The 17,775-nt window shown below is 33.4% G+C and overlaps 2 protein-coding genes across 4 annotated transcripts; both read right to left on the reverse strand.

Annotated features, from left to right (window-relative positions):
* Positions 1–855: 855 nt before the first annotated feature.
* On the reverse strand, positions 856–11,187 carry LOC144851466 (solute carrier family 28 member 3-like). 3 transcript variants are annotated; one of them, XM_078708975.1, is made up of 12 exons: positions 11,171–11,187; positions 6,860–6,922; positions 5,931–6,092; positions 4,994–5,277; positions 4,286–4,427; positions 3,889–4,080; positions 3,518–3,679; positions 2,592–2,848; positions 2,200–2,374; positions 1,797–1,955; positions 1,457–1,637; positions 856–1,259 (listed from the first exon to the last, which is right to left on the reverse strand). In XM_078708975.1, the coding sequence occupies exons 2-12, from the start codon at positions 6,869–6,871 to the stop codon at positions 1,186–1,188; spliced, it is 1,800 nt and encodes a 599-aa protein (XP_078565101.1). In that variant the 5' UTR covers positions 6,872–6,922; positions 11,171–11,187; the 3' UTR covers positions 856–1,185. The 3 variants fall into 3 exon arrangements, with proteins under 3 accessions (XP_078565101.1, XP_078565094.1, XP_078565086.1); XM_078708968.1 differs by lacking the exon at positions 11,171–11,187 and adding an exon at positions 10,966–11,134; XM_078708960.1 differs by lacking the exon at positions 11,171–11,187 and adding an exon at positions 10,906–11,134.
* Positions 11,188–12,033: 846 nt separating this feature from the next.
* Positions 12,034–17,608, reverse strand: LOC144851450 (solute carrier family 28 member 3-like). The gene is made up of 12 exons (XM_078708937.1): positions 17,471–17,608; positions 16,853–16,906; positions 16,320–16,514; positions 15,750–16,033; positions 15,340–15,481; positions 14,936–15,127; positions 14,672–14,833; positions 14,250–14,506; positions 13,774–13,942; positions 13,377–13,535; positions 12,952–13,132; positions 12,034–12,420 (listed from the first exon to the last, which is right to left on the reverse strand). The coding sequence occupies exons 2-12, from the start codon at positions 16,868–16,870 to the stop codon at positions 12,353–12,355; spliced, it is 1,827 nt and encodes a 608-aa protein (XP_078565063.1). The 5' UTR covers positions 16,871–16,906; positions 17,471–17,608; the 3' UTR covers positions 12,034–12,352.
* Between the last annotated feature and the right edge of the window lie 167 nt (positions 17,609–17,775).

Genomic DNA, 17,775 nt, shown 5'->3' on the forward strand with positions numbered 1-17,775 from the left:
TATTTTTTAGGTATCCGTGACTGGAACAGGCTCCCCAATTCACTTAAATCAATACAAAATAATGCAACCTTCAAAATAAAACTTAAAGAATATTTAAATAATGAACAGCTTGGAATCATTTATATTTGGTGTACAACCTCACAAACCATTCACCACGAAGTTGCGGTTTCATGCAGAGAAAGAGTACTAGCTAGCTAGAGAAAGAGTGCTAGCTAGCTAGAGTGTTTACCAAGGACCCAAGTAGAAATGAACTTTCAAAATAATATAACGAATAATCCTGTCTGCGATACTAAATTCGATAACAAACTAAAGTTTATTAAATTATATTTTTTAGTTTGAAAAGGGTCTTATACGTGACATGAATATTATAGATCCTCAATATGATTATACCTGCTTTGTTGTCTATAATTATGTAAAATTTTTCTGTATTCATGTCATATTGAAATAAAAATAATCGTTGACGGAAACAAAATACATCAGGCTATGTGAAGTCTTCTAATTCCACTTACCTGTTCCATGATGAACTTCACAGGCACTACAGTGTTATTTGGGTTCCAGCTATATTTTGTCTCCATGTACGTTAATGGAAGGTATTGTAGTTATTCGTGTACTCTGACCGTAGACCTATATAACTACCTTAGGTAAATATACCTTTGTAAAGTCACACTTCATGCACCCATCAAGGTTGCTCAGCGACGGATCTAGATTTTGAAATAGATAATACTACTACCAGTACCACTAACAATGTGATTACAAGAGTGGTACCAAACATTTTGTAAAACTTTCTTTTTTTCTGATCAAACCGAGTTTTTACTTTAACACTCATTTCGTCAGGAAGATAACATGAAACTATAATCGTCTAATTACTCAACTTTATTACAATATCCAGGCTATATACAGTATAAAATGAGTTCCACAACCGTTACTCTATTTCGTATCGAACAAGATACAAAGTTGTCGAAGTAATTTAAAATAAGATGTTAGTTGTAAAATATAGACGGGTTAAAACTTATGGAAAATGATATAAAATAATGAAATAAAAAATGTCTATTAGTTAAAAATGTTTTCTATATAATACTAATTCATTAATTAAATTATGATATTACTATTTATTACACACAGTAATATACTGCATATTTTACATGTAAAAAATATCTCCAGATTTTGATGTATTAATGGGCTGAATTACGTAACTGGTGCAACCGTCGTAACATTCATCATCATCGTCATCTCTTCAAGGTTCTCCTCGTATAAAATTCCTGAAAGGAAACACAAAGTTATCAAGCAATGTTGAAGGAACTGGAATGCTACAACTGCTATCCTGTAGGCCTACGTATATGCGTGCACATTTAACATATAGTATTTGCATATATTATAGGAAAGTGCGAGCCAAGTTGGAGGTATTTATTAATTTTGTGTTCTCTCTAATCGACAAAAAATGTTTGTAAATACATACCTGCAATACAAGCGGTCATAAAACAAGCAATCGTTCCAGCGATTAGGGCGCGAATTGCAACAGTTGCAAAGTCAGCTTTCCGAGACGGAGCCATTGGAGTAAGCCCTCCAAGTTGAACCCCAATTGAGCCTATGTTAGCAAATCCACACAGACAATACGTGGCGATGACTTCGGACCGTTTCTATATACAAAATTAATAGTATTAATGTACTCAGTAAAATTTACTTCAGTATAAACGATAGTAGAGTTGGTGCGCACGCATTTATAAGAAAGTCGTAGCATCGAACGCGCATAAAAAATGTAATTTTTTGAGAAATAAAAAGTAGTACTGTATACCTACCGATATTCTTCCAGCTTCTATGAATTCCGCAAGTTTGAGGTAAGCAACAAATTCATTAAGAAATGTCTTAAGTCCAATCAACTCTGCAACCTCACGACAATCTTCCCATTCTACACCCATTATAAAGGCAACTGGCATGAACACATAGGAACAGATCAACTAAAAGGACGATTCAAAATAAAATGATTCACGTTGAAAATGCATTCCTGTCACAATCCAGTCAGTTACTCAAAAGTCTCATTTACAGATTAGAAAAACGTACCTCAGAAGTAAGTAATAGCTTTTATCGTCAACAAAATAAAACTAATGCAAAGAGTTTATAGCATGTGTGAAAATAATTCAGCTGGCGTGCATCTATTGTTATCTAATAGTGTTTAAATCTGTCATTAAGTCTGGCATTTACCTCGAAGGTAAGGGGTGGGTCCTCGATTCCAACAAGTCCACCAAGCCAAGTAAGCATAGCATTAAAAAATGCCAAGATGGCTAAGAATGCAATCAGATTTGCTGCGATATTTGCAACAAGCGAGACGGCTGTGGAAGCGCCTACTGATGCTGCCTCGACAATGTTTCGTTCTTCGCTGTGAAACAAAATAAACGAAAGTTTCTCTTAGAAATACCTTCAATACGAATAGATACCAAACGCACACTGAACAATAATATAAAAGATTAAATTCGGAGAATTCAACACAATGTGTGTGAACGATGCTTATTTCCTTTTCAGCAGGATCTTCCAGAACATTGACATTTTAAAGAACGACGAAGCAAAATGAAAATTAAAGTAAAGTATTCACCTACCCTTTTGGTATCTTAACTTGTTCTACAGTCACCATCTTGGATTCTTCTGTTTCTGGCCAGAATAATTTAGCCATAGCCAAAGCTGCTGGAGCTGACATGACTGATGCACTTATTAAATGCGATGCATCGACACCAAATGAAATGTAAGCACCAAGAACACTTCCTGCTATTGTAGCGAACCCTCCAGTCATAATGGCATGGATCTCAGAAAGGGTCATGTCTTTTAAAAATGGCCGAACCAGAAGCGGTGCTTCGGTCTGAAGGTTGAAAGTAAAAATATACATTTTAGGTATACATATTGTGTTGTTGTACTGACAATATTAACGAAAAAAATAGTAATGTTGACGAATACAATGGCATAGTTGTCGTATCAAATGACATAGTAGTCGAATCAAATGACATAGTTGTCGTATCAAATGGTATAGTTGCTAAATAAAATGGTGTAGTTGCTAAATAAAATGGTGTAGTTGCTAAATAAAATGGTGTAGTTGCTAAATAAAATGGTGTAGTTGCCGAATAAAATGGTGTAGTTGCCGAATAAAATGGTATAGTTGCTGAATAAAATGGTATAGTTGCCGAATCAAATGGTATAGTTGCAAAATAAAATGGTATAGTTACCGAATAAATGGTATAGTAGTCGTATCAAATGGTATAGTTGCTAAATAAAATGGTGTAGTTGCCAAATAAAATGGTATAGTTGCTCAATAAAATGGTATAGTTGCCGAATCAAATGATATAGTTGCAAAATAAAATGGTATAGTTACCGAATAAATGGTATAGTTGTGAATAACATGGTACAGTTACTAAATAAAATGTTATAGTTGCTGAATAAAATGGTATAGTTCCTGAATAAAATGGTATAGCTGATGAAAGAAATTGTTGCCGACATAAAAGAATTTCAAATGGTAAGCGTGGTGTACTTATACCTGTCCAATGAATATGTTTCCGGCAGCACTGAGTGATTCTCCTGCTGATGTTTTCATTGTATACTGCATTAGCCAGGCAATTTTCTCGATAACTAACTGCATGGCACCAAGGTAGTATAATACACTGATGACACTACTGAAATAGATCACAACTGGAAGAACCTGGAGGAAAAACGAAAAATCTTCATAACTTGCGCAAGGCTACCGTATATATATATATCATGGGCTTATTCGATAGAAGAAAGACACAATTGTCTTATACATGTACTTGCTTGATTACTTACTTGATGATGTTGGGTCGTTGACAAGTTTTGCAAGTTCTTTTAGTCTTTTTAGCTGACTGATGTTTGGGGGATTTAATAGATTCTTACCTTGAATGCAAAGAAATGGTTAGTGTAAAGTTCTCCAAAAAGAAATTCAGATCCAGCGTCTGTAAAATCAAGGAAAATGGTAACTTTGTCACCAAGCCAGTCGAAAATTTCAAATCCAATATCTGTTCGCAGTACAAACAGTCCAAGGAGAAACTGTAACGTTAGACCCCACAACACCGGACGCCATTGTACCTGAAAGAATAAAGACGATTTTAACTAATTAATACAATTATACTGTAACACAAATAAGTATAGACTGTTTCCTTCTAAGTGTGAAGTAGAATTTTGATTCTCAATATACTGTATCTATCAAAAATCAAATTTGTTTTTCCCAAAAATTACAATCTTTCCTTTGTATAATCTAATTTATTGATTTGATGATGAGTAATCTTCCTACCTGACCCGGATGTTTCGAAAAGATGTAGGTAAAAAGGACAAAAATAACCAAACCACCAAAAGAAATGAGCTGTTCGGGAGAATCTTTGACTAAAAACACCAAAATGATGATGAATGCTACCACAAGCAAGATATACAATGGCCTGTAATAAAACAAATAATCATTATAATTATTGCTAATACTAGACATAGGCCTAAATGATACAATGTATACATTCATTTATTTGGTCAAAATCATTGTCAACATATGTACACAAGACAGCAAGAAAATACACATATAAAATGGAGTTTAAAAGGTATGAAACTGCAATAAAACAATAAAAAGCAGAGCATGAGTCACATAGAAAGCATATATGATTCGTATACGATTCAGCAGATATTATGCACGCTATAGCTCTTTGTACTTTTATATGGACAAATGTGCGAGGTTCAGAAATTAAAGATTAGTATAGAAACCGAATAAAACAACATGATGGTCGAATAAAAACCAATTTACACAGACGAGCGGTAATAAATACATAGAATCTATGTTATTCCTTATTACCAATTACACACAACGCGGAGAGGACAGGCGGTTCCCCCAGGATAGATACACATTCTACGTGGGACAAGCTATGCGGCTTCCGCTTGCCATTCCGCTCGTCTGTGTAAATTGACCTTAAGAATAATGTCTCCTATACAGTATACAAAAACGAATGTTTAAACCTACCATTTTATATGGCTCCAATTATTGTCAACTTTATGTGAAGCCGGTTTGATTAAGCTCTCCTCAATTTGACTTCCAGCATTATCGCGAATCACCGCGTAAATAAAAATGAAAACACCTATACATGTGAAAATAAGAAGAATCTCAGCTTCGTCATAATCATACCACAGTGCGTAGGCAAAGTAGGCGATGTAAAGTAATGTAAAGATGATGGCGATGATCCAATGTGTTTGCTTCTTGTTGTCAGTGTAAAGGTCACTTGCTGCTTCCTTAGCTTCATCAACAGACTAGAAAAGAAAGACATTTCACAATTATTGCTTCAAATAGTCACTTTAATTAGATCTCGAATCTAAAATTTAACTTTTGTTTGTATATATTATAATATATAAATTTGCAGGCAACTAAACCGATCCGTAATATATTGAACATTAATTATTAAACGATTAGATGAGGACATCTGTGAGAATGAGAAAATGCCGCCCAACCGAGATTCACACCCGGAACCTTCTGCTTAAATTGCAGACGTCCTAACCATTAGACCATTTGTATGTTTATAGATGGTTCAATTTCGACTCTTTTACACCCTTGGCATGCTACGGTCGAACAACAATAGTTCTCAATTGTACGCATGCGCAACAGAGATCGTATGAATGGCTCTTCCGTACTAGTATATCACCAGGCGGTTTCCTCTCTATGCCTTTATATATGACATATTATAATATTATAGAATATTATATTATTATTTAAGAGAAAATTCGTAGTCTGTGAAACGTGTTTCAAGGGCTAATAAACGTTGTATATAATAGTTACTGGTATGAAACTATCCTAAAACCACGAAACTCCTAAAATCTTAAAACCTTCCTATCCAAATTACTGAGGTAATACATGCATATATTTCTGAATACCAGATTTTCCAAAAATAATTTTGGAAAAATCTTACCGCCCAAAACCCTGTTGGTTGCTGTGGTTCCTCTTTGTCGATTGCCACATCGTCTGCCTGAGACGACGTATGTTGTTGAAGATGAGGCTCACCACCTCTTTCGTACCCGTCATTTACATGAGATCCATTTCCACTCGCATTGTACTTTGTCAACTCAATGTCCTGTCACAAAATATAAAAGTTTTGAAAAATAATACATGTATCGTTTACAAAACTCTCTCGACGTCTATACTCGACAAATTAACAGAAACACTTACGTCATCTTGTGATCCATTTAGTCTCGAATAGCTAAAGCTATCGTACTTACTATAAGGCTTGTATAGCCTGTTAGTAGCATTATCAGACATCTCATACCAAGCAGTTGATCGCAAACAACAACAAGTTATATTAAATCTAAGGCTAAATTAGTATTCCCGTCATATTTATGCGGGCATGAATATACTGCTAAGTATAAATGAATGATAATTAAAATCTCAATAATGTACAATATATTCATTATTAACCTTTAATGTTCGCGCATATTTGACCTGTTTGAGTGATGGGGTTATGGGGGAGGGGGTCATGGGGGAGGGGGTCATGGGGAGTGGGTAATCGGGGAGTGGGTAATTGGGGAGTGGGTAATGGGGGTTGTAGGACAAACACATGAAAATACACATTTTGTAGCCGCATATAGCCCTTGTAAAACGTGACGTGACGTGTTAAATGTGATTGATACCCGTATGACAATTTGACGGAGCCGGACGTAACCACAACTTTAATCTCCACCTTTCCGCCCTCAATGGTTTGTACAACGAGATCATTTAAGTACTTCAGGGTCATTATTATTATCGATCAATGTGGGGAAAAATCGGGCCTGCATTAAATGTCAAAGTTAGAAAAGACCAATAACAATTTAATAAAATTTGGTTAAAAAAAAGAGGTCTACTTACGTTAAAAGACATTATTCTTATGTTGGCTTTCAATCCTTCTGTAACCAGTATTTCGTTTTAAATCTAAATTGAAAAAAAAAAACACAGTAGCATTAAATATTGTAAAATGTCAGAAACTTAGTTCTACGTACGCACGCGGACATTCGACATACAACAGAAGTGCAATATTAGGGTCACTATAATAACCACGAAGCGAAGTGTTATAGGTCTATTCTATTTTATGTAAGATTTTATTATTAATCTGACCGAAGTAGAACACTACTGAATCAGTGCTACGTTCTATAATGACGTCACATATTTTGAAAAAATATTAATAATTTCAATGAGAATTATGGATAATAAATACAAGTTACTAATATTTGGTAAACATTGGACTATAATAATGTACTTTTGTTACTTTTATATTTTGTACATCTAGTTTAAGCTTTCTTTTAAATAAGCTTAGGGCCTATATAGAGAACTTTGTTTTAATTATTATTATAAAGTATAAAACTAATCTTGTTAATATGTACGGCAATGGTAAACGTGCTTTTAGAGTTAGTACGCATGTATTCTGTTATATAGGATATTGGTATATAAAAGATTTGTCTGTTCAAATATTGATTTGATGATGACAATTGTACAGTTGCTCAATGTAATGAGGTCATAATTTTACTTCTTTCAAATAAGTCGTCCATATTGTTATTCGCTTCATTGCTGTTTTTCTCGTAGTTTGAATTAAGTGCAATAAAACCCACAAACACAATAATATATTGTGTATACACGGTGTTACTGTTTGCACTACACAGCATAAATGTTTGATGTGTAAGTACATTAAGTGGCTGCTACTGTATACTTAATTGTATTATATTTTGAAAGTTAGCATTGAGCTATTCATATAGGATTCAACAGAATACATAAAATGTCAAAGATTAATGTCGGTGTTCAAGCAAAGAGACTAATGTTATAGTTACAGTAATAATTACATAATAAATCAACACAGATATTATAATGAAGAACAACTTGTTGACGAATCTTACCATTTACAATGAAACTCCTATTCTATTCAAAATGAACGAACGGTGTAATCCTTTATCAAACTTTTGTATAAAGTCACTTTAGGTCGCTATCTTTTGTATAAAGTCACGGTAGGTCGCTATCTTTTAGTTTTATAATTGAGCGAGATTTTAGTTTTGCTTGGATATTGCTAAGGATTGTGGTTAGATTAAATAAGTTTGATAAGTTTCTTCTCATTGGTCAATTGGAATAATCGACCTAGGAAGGATCAACTGGATTAACAATAAGTGTTACAGGGTTGGAACATCAGCTTTCAGGAAACTCCGGTTCATGTTCTGCCATTTAATTATGTTAATCATACTTGAGAATGGTTTCCGAGAAAAAACAACTACTGAGTACGCCTACATTAAACTATTTTCACAAATTATAACTAGCTTGTGTAGCCTAAATGTATGCTTATGAAACATATTGCCAGTACCGTACGTAGAACGCACATGAATGAAGTAAACGGTTTATTTCATTGTTGCATTGATTGATTGATTTTATTTGATATTCATACATAAAAGTTAAAATATACAATGTATAAAAAGAATACCTGGATAACCCATTAAGTCGACAAAAAAGTAAACTTATTTCCAATGGGGTCCAATCCGTAATGACTGAAAAGTGAGTGGTTGGGCCTAGTACAATTATCGTTAAGTATGACTCAGTAAAAATGAAAAAACAAGAAAATACATACAAGACAAGAAAACATCAAAAAAACAATATTAAAAATAGCTTAATTAAACTGAAATACCAAGCTGTTCATTATTAAAATATTCTTTAAGTTTTATTTTGAAGGTTGCATTATTTTGTATTGATTTGAGTGAATTGGGGAGCCTGTTCCAGTCACGGATACCTAAGAAATAAAAAGTCGTATCATTAACGCCAGTAGCCTTAGGAGTGACAAAATTAAATGTTGTACCCCTGGTGAAATGGTTGTGATGATCAGAAATTAACAAAAAGTTATCCTTAAGGAAAGAAGGCGTATTAAAGTTATAACGAATTTTGTGAACATAATTTAATCTTAAAAACTTATTTCTGAGGCTGACATTAAGAAACCCAAGATCGGAAAGCTCTTTGGCACCTATGTGAGACCTCGGACCAACATTTAAAATGAAACGTGCCATCTTGTTTTGGGCAGTTTGTAATTTATGTTTAAGATTCTTATTGACACCGCCGTACCATGCCGAGGCAGAATAGTCAAATGTACATTGTATTAAAGCAGTGCTTAATAGTTTACGACATTTTTTATTCAAGCACGAACTTTGCCTATGTAAAAACTTCAACCTTGACTTAACTTTACTGATAACACTAGTTGCAATGATATCACATGATACATATTGGTCTAAATCAATACCTAAATATTTAACTTGCTTAGTACTTTTGATTCTACGGCCCATTAATTCTACAGAAAACTCTTTTACTTTGTTAAGCTTCGCTCTGCTACCAAAGATAATACTTTCGGTTTTGCCAACATGTAAAGATAATTTGTTTTCAGTTAACCAGTCCTGGTAATAATTTATATCTATGATCTATCAATATTATAAATAATGTTCATCAGTTTTAGTTACATTTTGCAATGTACTTTAATGTAATACAGATCTACTTTTACCGTCTTCTGTTTTGTTATTTACTTTGTATTCTGTTGGAATTTAAGAGAGCCCCTGCTATGCATCAGCTCGCATTATTTTGACCAGCTGGAAGTAAAGTTAAATAAAGTTATAATATAAGAAATAGAATAAAAGGTATGGCTTACACTTATTGATATTTTTTTACATATTTTAATAATGTCATTAAATGTTGGATTATATTGTACTGTAATTAACTTATTGGTATTAATTTTAATTTATTTGTACTTTTGATGTCATTGAACAGATAATATTTTGTCCTGACGAAATAAACTACATGTTGGTTAAGTGCTACTTTACTGGAGTGTGTAAAATTACAATGAGATCTAACAAAAAACTTTATATTTGAATAATAACGTTGAAAACAGGTCAACTCTTAAGAGCTACCAAAAATAGTACACATTGTATTAATTGACCCAAGCCGTTCATCCTGAACAAAATGCTAATTTAAAAGTTAGAAAAACTGTACTCGTCAATTGTGGTTATCAGGTTATATATGGATTTGTAGACCATTTCTGAAATTCGGGGTCATTTGGTGGAAATTAAATCTATTTCATTGGATACAATATTTTTACCTATTTTGGTGTTGTTTAAACATAAACACGCTATTTAAAAAATGTTTATTCTCCCACAGTAGAACCATGGAGGTGTACTTCTATAGATGGTATAATCCCTCCTTTAAGACACCCCTATTCAGGGGACATATTTATTAGGGATGACACCTCTAATCAGAGGACACTTTTAAGGAATAACACTCCGATTCAGGAAACTGTTATTAAGGGAACCGTGAACCAAACGAGGGACAATAATATATGTTTTAATCCAAACCAACCCTATTTAGGGTACACTAACGTATTATACTATGTATTCTTCTTTTTAAATATCACCGTATATTTATAAATATATTTATGTCACTGCATATTAAAATCTCAATATTGAAATTTGCATATAATTTATAGGCCTAAACATTTGATAAAAACTAGTTTGAAAAATGAGAACAATAGTCACCCAATTCTAAATAGATCGACAACGTAGACATTAGACCTACCATGGTCCATAAACGGACCATAAAAGTACTAATAAATAATACTAATTATAATAAAATGCATATCATAAAACTACGATTTTAACTTCTCTGCAGTTTACTGTACTATAACTAAAAATACAAAAACGTAGGCCTATGTTTTGTTCGTAAAGCATCGGCTAAAAGCAAGTAATGTAGCTGGGGCAAAGGGTCAGAAGAGAAGATAGAAGAAGCTTATACACCAACATAATATCACTTGAAAACTGTCGTTTTGACTAACCCGTGAATATAACAAAACACAAAATATAATGTAACTCATCAAGTTAGGCCTAAATATTGAATTCATCTTTTCTTACCTGTAAAAGTATTGGAATCTCTGCGGTCTTGGAAGGATACTAACTAAGCTCTACACCTACCCTATCGTACGTTTGTTTGTCACAATCCGATCTATTGTCCAATTCTTATGTCGATACAAAAAAAACCCTTTGTAAGTAAAATAACAAGTCCAACGAAGCGTTGTCAATTTGATGAATACGTTCTCCGAGTTTGACGCTTGATCTTTTATAACTTAATACAACGTTTGATTTTAAAAGTTCAATTGCGTTTTAGCTGGTTACTTACTACAGCCATGTAAATTCCTCAATACCTCAGCGCGCGCCACACTACCAAGCAAATGCTACAGGTGTCATCACCTGTGCATAGAACAAAGAGCTTCCGGGTAATTACATTGTAAACTATTAATTAGTACAATAAAGGTATAAAGGTCGACATTTTTTAATTATTTTTATTATAGGAGTATAACCACTGTATAAAATATAAAATTAATTCTAATTTGAATACGAACACTACACATCTCTTTTTTTTTGTTGTGGTTGATTATACAAAGGCCGATAACATACTATTGGATCACTAGAGCGGTTAAATTATTTGATAAAAAGAAACTGCGCGGTTAATTCTTTTTAAAAATATTGACCAGAAAAACAAATAAATCATTAATTTGTATGAATATCCAAAGCAAATGAGTCTGCTTATTGTTTGCATTAGTTTCGGAAATTCTCTTTTGGAAAAAAAACTAAGTGATCGGGAAATTGATGATCCAGCCTTCAACAGTATCAATATCTGTCATTTCCATTATGAATTTCTCATTTAAATGCACAGTCACTTAAATGGGGCTCAGTTGCATTCTTTAATTTAAATAAATATAAAATAGATTGGTGTGATTTATATGGTACAATGTATACAATTGTTGTTTAGTCCATGCTACAACAATTTTTACTTTTGTTACAATAGTTGGAGTCACTCTATCTCTTTAAATGACCTTTGAATGACCTTTCATAGTCTTTTCCCACAGTAGTTATGTAGGAGGGAGGATAATAACAACAATATATTTTGTATACCATTCTACTGTAAATAATTTAAAAAGCTACCTGTAGTATTGAGTTTCATATTACACTATTCGAGGATTAGAAAAAACGACAACGAAATAATAATAATTTTCAACTTTATTGCATTTAAGTTACTGATACAGCATTAAATTTAAAATTCTCAATTTTAAAAAGTGTTTACTTAAACACGCTATTTTTACATTAAAATACTACTATATTATTACTGTTGGTAAAATCTAAGGATATAAAATATATACATGTTTATCAAATTTATGTTGTCGATAATGACTTGTTTGCAGAGGGGATTCAGAGTTGCCTTGTACCATATTATTTCTTCGATGATTTATTCATATACTTTCAGTTCAGATCTTCATGCATAATGCTTCTCAAACTTTATGTTTCAAGACTCTAGACTAGATTATGTAACTGGTACAATCGCTGTCCCGTTTATTATTACGTTTTCAAGATTTCCCTCGTATAAAATTCCTGAAAAAAGTATCAAAGAATCAAATAAACATTTATTTATTTCATTTAAAGTTAAACAATATTTCTTACGAAATTTTATTTTTGTTTCAGAGAAATATTATAATAAATCATAGTGTAAAATATGGCAATTACATTATAAAAGATGAAAGAGGCCAAAAAAGTTCAGGAAGTAAAAATCAAGTGAAAAAATCAAATTGAAAAGCTTTTATTGGGAAGCCATACACAAACTCTGAGTTTAACAAGAGTGAGTTTGGTCAGGTGGGTAGTAGTTGACAACTTTGTAAACTTGGTTGCCAAATGAATTTAACAAGAGTGGGTTTGGTCAGGTATGTAGACCAGTTGACAATTTTGTAAACTTTTATTACCAACTATGAGTTTAACAAGAGTGAGTTTGGTCAGATATGCATTTTGTAGAAGTTTATCAACTGACAGGTCTACACATGAAAACTTTCTTACCAAACTCAAGTTTGTTCGAACTGAACTGTACTAGTGTTTATACTGTGATAGTGATACTTTCAGCTCTATACATACCTGCAATACAAGCTGTCATAAACGAAGCAATCGATCCAGCGATGAGAGCTCGAACTGCGACAGTAGCAAAGGCAGCTTTTCGAGACGGAGCCATTGGAGTAAGCCCTCCAAGTTGAATTCCAATTGAGCCAATACTAGCAAATCCACACAAAGCATATGTAGCGATGACTTCGGACCGCTTCTATTAATATTATTATTATACAAAATTGATAATTCAATTTATGGCCATTTCCCAAGCCTAGTAACCTCTAACAAAATTCACAACCATTATTTTAAAAGAAGTGAAAAGTACAATAAAGTGTGGAAAAACAGGATTACCACATTCAAGCTTTTGATCCCTTAACTTAAAATATGAATGTAACTGTACTTATAGCAAAACGTAGAAAACATTAAATATTGATATTGGTAAAATAATTATAACTTACTGATATACTACCAGCTTCTATGAACTCTGTAAGTCTGAGGTAACCAACAAATTCGTTAAGAAATGCCTTAATTCCAATCAACTCGGCAACTTCACGACAATCGTCCCATTCTACACCCATTATAAATGCAACCGGCATGAACACATAGGAACAGATCAACTAAACAATAGCAGAAAAAGATGATGATAGCATACGTGTAAAACAAATCGTGATATATGTAGGCCATGCTGCTAAAAAATAAGCCTACAGCAATTTTTTTATCGAAACTTTTTCCACCTTGCGCGACTGAAGAAGCTTTGGAATCTCACAATGAAATACAACATACGACAATCGTTTGAGGTGAGTTTTAGAGAACATTGGGGTATCTATATCGGGTACAAAAAATAATAATGAATACCTCAAAAGTAAGACCTTCAATTCCTACAAGCCCACCAAGCCAAGTAAGCATGGCATTAAAGAACGCCAAGATGGCTAAGAATGCAATCAGATTAGCTGCAATATTTGCAACAAGTGAGACGGCTGTGGAAGCGCCTACTGATGCTGCTTCAATAATATTTCGTTCTTCACTGTAAGATAAACCAAGTTTAATCTAAGGAAAGTTATCAATTTTACATATTGCTTTCTTAGGCCTACTTTTAATATAAGTTACAAAAAACCTTTGTAAATACCAACTAAATTACAATTTCTCTGGAAAATCTGTTGAATCAAAACAATGCAATACGTCCCATCCGCGAAACTAGAGAGACAACTCTTTCAGTCTTAACGTTTTCAATGCATAACTTCGTTTATGTCTGACACGATAGACACGCTAGGCCAAGCCACGACAATGTTAAAAATTTATTTTTTAATTTAATAAAAGTACATTCACTTTACCCTTTTGGTATCTTAACTTGCTCTACAGTCACCATCTTGGACTCTTCTGTTTCTGGCCAGAATAATTTAGAAATAGCCAGAGCAGCTGGTGCTGACATGACTGATGCACTTATTAAATGTGACGCATCGACACCAAATGAAATGTAAGCACCGAGAACACTTCCTGCTATTGTAGAGAACCCTCCTGTCATAATGGCGTGGATCTCAGAAAGGGTCATGTCTTTTAGAAATGGCCGAACCATTAATGGTGCTTCGGTCTGGAAAACGAATAAACATATCGTGTTTAACTCTTTAATTAACACATTTTCATTCTTATTGTTGATGCAGTTGCGTGAAAATTGTTCCACCCAAAGTGTGTGGCACAATAATTTATTTATTTCACAAAATATATAGATATAATTGAAATATTGTTCAACCTGTACCTGACCAATGAATATATTTCCGGCAGCATTGAGTGATTCTGCTGCTGATGTTTTCATTGTATACTGCATTAGCCAGGCGATTTTCTCGATAACAAACTGCATGGCACCAAGGTAGTATAATACACTGATGACACTACTGAAATAGACCACAACTGGAAGAACCTGGAGAACAACAAAAAGGAAAAGGCTATCAAATAAAAAAATATCATGCTGTGTTCGATAGAAGAAAGACACAATTATCCTATATTTATTTTCACAGCTTACCTTAAATGCAAAGAAATGGTTAGTGTAAAGTTCTCCAAAAAGAAATTCAGCTCCAGCATCGGAAAAATCAAGGAAAGTTGTAACTCTGTCTCCGAGCCAGTCGAATATTTTAAATCCTATATCAGTTCGCAGTACAAACAATCCAAGGAGAAACTGTAACGTTAGACCCCACAACACCGGACGCCATATTACCTGAGAGAACAAGTTATTTGTCTAACCAAACTACATAATCTTCTTACTTAATTATAACAGTATTCTTATTAATTGGTCAGATGTTCACTCTACTCTGACGAGTAAGTAGTAATACTTATACCAGGTACATCATATTGAAAAAACTTCGACAAATCGAAATCATTCTCAGGTGGGACTCGAACCCACGACCACCTGGGTATTCAAATTATTACCTGTGTGGGATGTTTCGAGAAGATGTAGGTAAACAGGACAAAAATAACTAAACCACCAAAAGAAATAAGCTGTTCAGGAGAGTCTTTGACTAAAAACACCAAAATGATGATGAATGCTACCACAAGCAAGATATACAAAGGCCTGTAATAAAACAAATAATCATTATAATTAGTTATAGTCGTTATAACAATTATTAATAAACACAGTAAACATAATGGTTCAACCCTTAGATACAGTTTACGTCACCGTTTTGATTTCTTCTCATCTTGGACCTAATGCCATTTCAACAAACCATAGTGACAATTGATATAGGGTTAGGATACATGCAAATAATACTATTACTTTACTATCATTTAATTAGGCTATTTATCGTTCAATAAACCGAACAACACATGTATTTAAAACCTACCATTTTATATGGCTCCAATTATTATTAACTTTATTTGAAGCCGGTTTGATTAAGCTCTCCTCAATCTGACTTCCAGCATTATCGCGAATAACCGCGTAAATAAAAATAAAAACAGCTATACAAGTGAACACAAGAAGAATTTCAGCTTCGTCATAATCATACCACAATGCGTAGGCAAAGTAGGCGATGTAAAGTAATGTAAAGATTATGGCGATGATCCAATGTGTTTGCTTCTTGTTCTCAGTGTAAAAGTCACTTGCTGCCACCTTAGCTTCATCAACAGACTAGAAGAGAGAAAATGTTAATACAGTATTTCTCACTTCACTTTCAAGTTAGGCATACGTTTTCTTAGGATGATGAGTTTAATATCATATATATATATATAAACTCCATTTTATTTTCATCTTGCTACCAGCATTAAATCAATAAGGATAGGAACAACTCGTTCCGTTTATGAGATAGTAGTCAATAATAATGGAAAATTAAATACTGTATTCGATAAAGACTGGTCGGGACACAATGAAACGTCATGTGTAAGAAAATCACAAATAATCAAAATAAAAAACTTACCGTCCAAAATCCAGTTTTGTGTGGTGGTTCAACTTTGTCTATTTTTGGTAATGTTGCAATGATGACGTCATCTAGATTAGGCCGAGACGATGCAAGCCTTGGTTGTTTGGTAGGCCGCTCAACTTCTTCATCATCATATCCTTTGTTCACATGAGATACGACGTCTCTATTGACATTTGTCAATTCAATATTCCCCTGTCATAAAAGATTTTGTTTTTAAATATTATCTTAATAGTAGAAAATGACTAATGACTGGTTACCCGAATACAATGATGTAATAGCCCATCGTAGAGAGAACAAATAATAACTGACAGAATGCTATGCTCTCCTCTTTGTACTGTTAAGCTCTGTCTACACTATAAAACTTTATGTGACAAACAAACAAAATGTGATATGCCGATAATAAACATGATTATGTCATATAACTATCATATTTGGGCATATCACTACCATATTTTGGTACATCACAGTTTTTTGTCAAACTAGTTTGATAGTGTAGACAGAGCTTAAGAAATAATATGTTATCCACTCACGTTGACAGATGCATTCATCCTATAGGCTCAGAAATCTTCAGCTTGTCGTTTATTCTATGAATAACAAAACACTATTAAAACATTAGCATTTTACATTTGAAAATGGTGGCACATTCAATCTTATAGTAGGCAACACATTTGAAGTGCAGAGGGGTTGCCACAGTAGTTAAAAAACAGTGAAAAAATATTAGGCCTATAAGGCACCAGTAGCGAAACAGAATTAACAAAACAGCGCTTTGAAACCTTTGTCTCTTGCGCTTTATAAATGTTATTTATTATTATTATTATTATTAATTGAAGAATTGTTGAATATGCATTAAACCACTAGAATATACAAGATGATAGTCTCAAAATGTACGTTTTTTAGTAGTACATAGGCCTGCCTACAGGATATTTTCATAGCTTATACGTAAGTACTGTAGCCATGTCATGAGCCCGAGCAGCTTGTTGTGTTAATATTCTATACACAACTGTTACACACGTTCATGTGCACTTCACACCGTACCAGCGTCTATAATACGGAATCTCATTCGTTCTAGATCTATAAGCTGTTTTTGCTCAACCCTCTAATCCTTTACATGTTATCATCCATTGAAATAATTTCTGAATAATTCTTACCTGTAGCAATGTCTGACTCTTCAGTTTTGAACAATTCCAAACCTTTAAAATTCCGCGTATACGTTTGAACTGACGCATCTATTGTATGTGCTATAGAAAGTTTAACAAAAGAAAATTCAATACATCGCCAACGAAGCGTTCTCTAACAACAACAATGAATGGTTTGTAGGTTTTAACGCTATTTCCACAGCATTTGCCAATATAGTCTTCTTGCCTTGAGTACAGACTGTATTAATAACGATATAATTTTATTGGTACTTAGTTAGTTAAGGTTAGACCATGGAAATCATTTAATCGTCATTCAT

This window comes from Antedon bifida, chromosome 1 (assembly GCF_963402885.1).
Source record: "Antedon bifida chromosome 1, ecAntBifi1.1, whole genome shotgun sequence".
Lineage (NCBI taxonomy): Eukaryota > Metazoa > Echinodermata > Crinoidea > Comatulida > Antedonidae > Antedon > Antedon bifida.

Excerpts from the sequence above, each read along its gene's own strand:
- LOC144851450 (XM_078708937.1), bottom strand. Across the intron at positions 13,943-14,249 it reads CAAGTTAAGATACCAAAAGG|TGAAGAACGAAATATTATTG; the intron begins GTAAAGTGAATG and ends TTTATCTTACAG. Across the intron at positions 13,133-13,376 it reads TAGAAGCTGGTAGTATATCA|AAGCGGTCCGAAGTCATCGC; the intron begins GTAAGTTATAAT and ends TAATATTAATAG.
- LOC144851466 (XM_078708975.1), bottom strand. Across the intron at positions 2,849-3,517 it reads GAAACATATTCATTGGACAG|ACCGAAGCACCGCTTCTGGT; the intron begins GTATAAGTACAC and ends TTCAACCTTCAG. Across the intron at positions 1,260-1,456 it reads TATGACCGCTTGTATTGCAG|GAATTTTATACGAGGAGAAC; the intron begins GTATGTATTTAC and ends GTTTCCTTTCAG.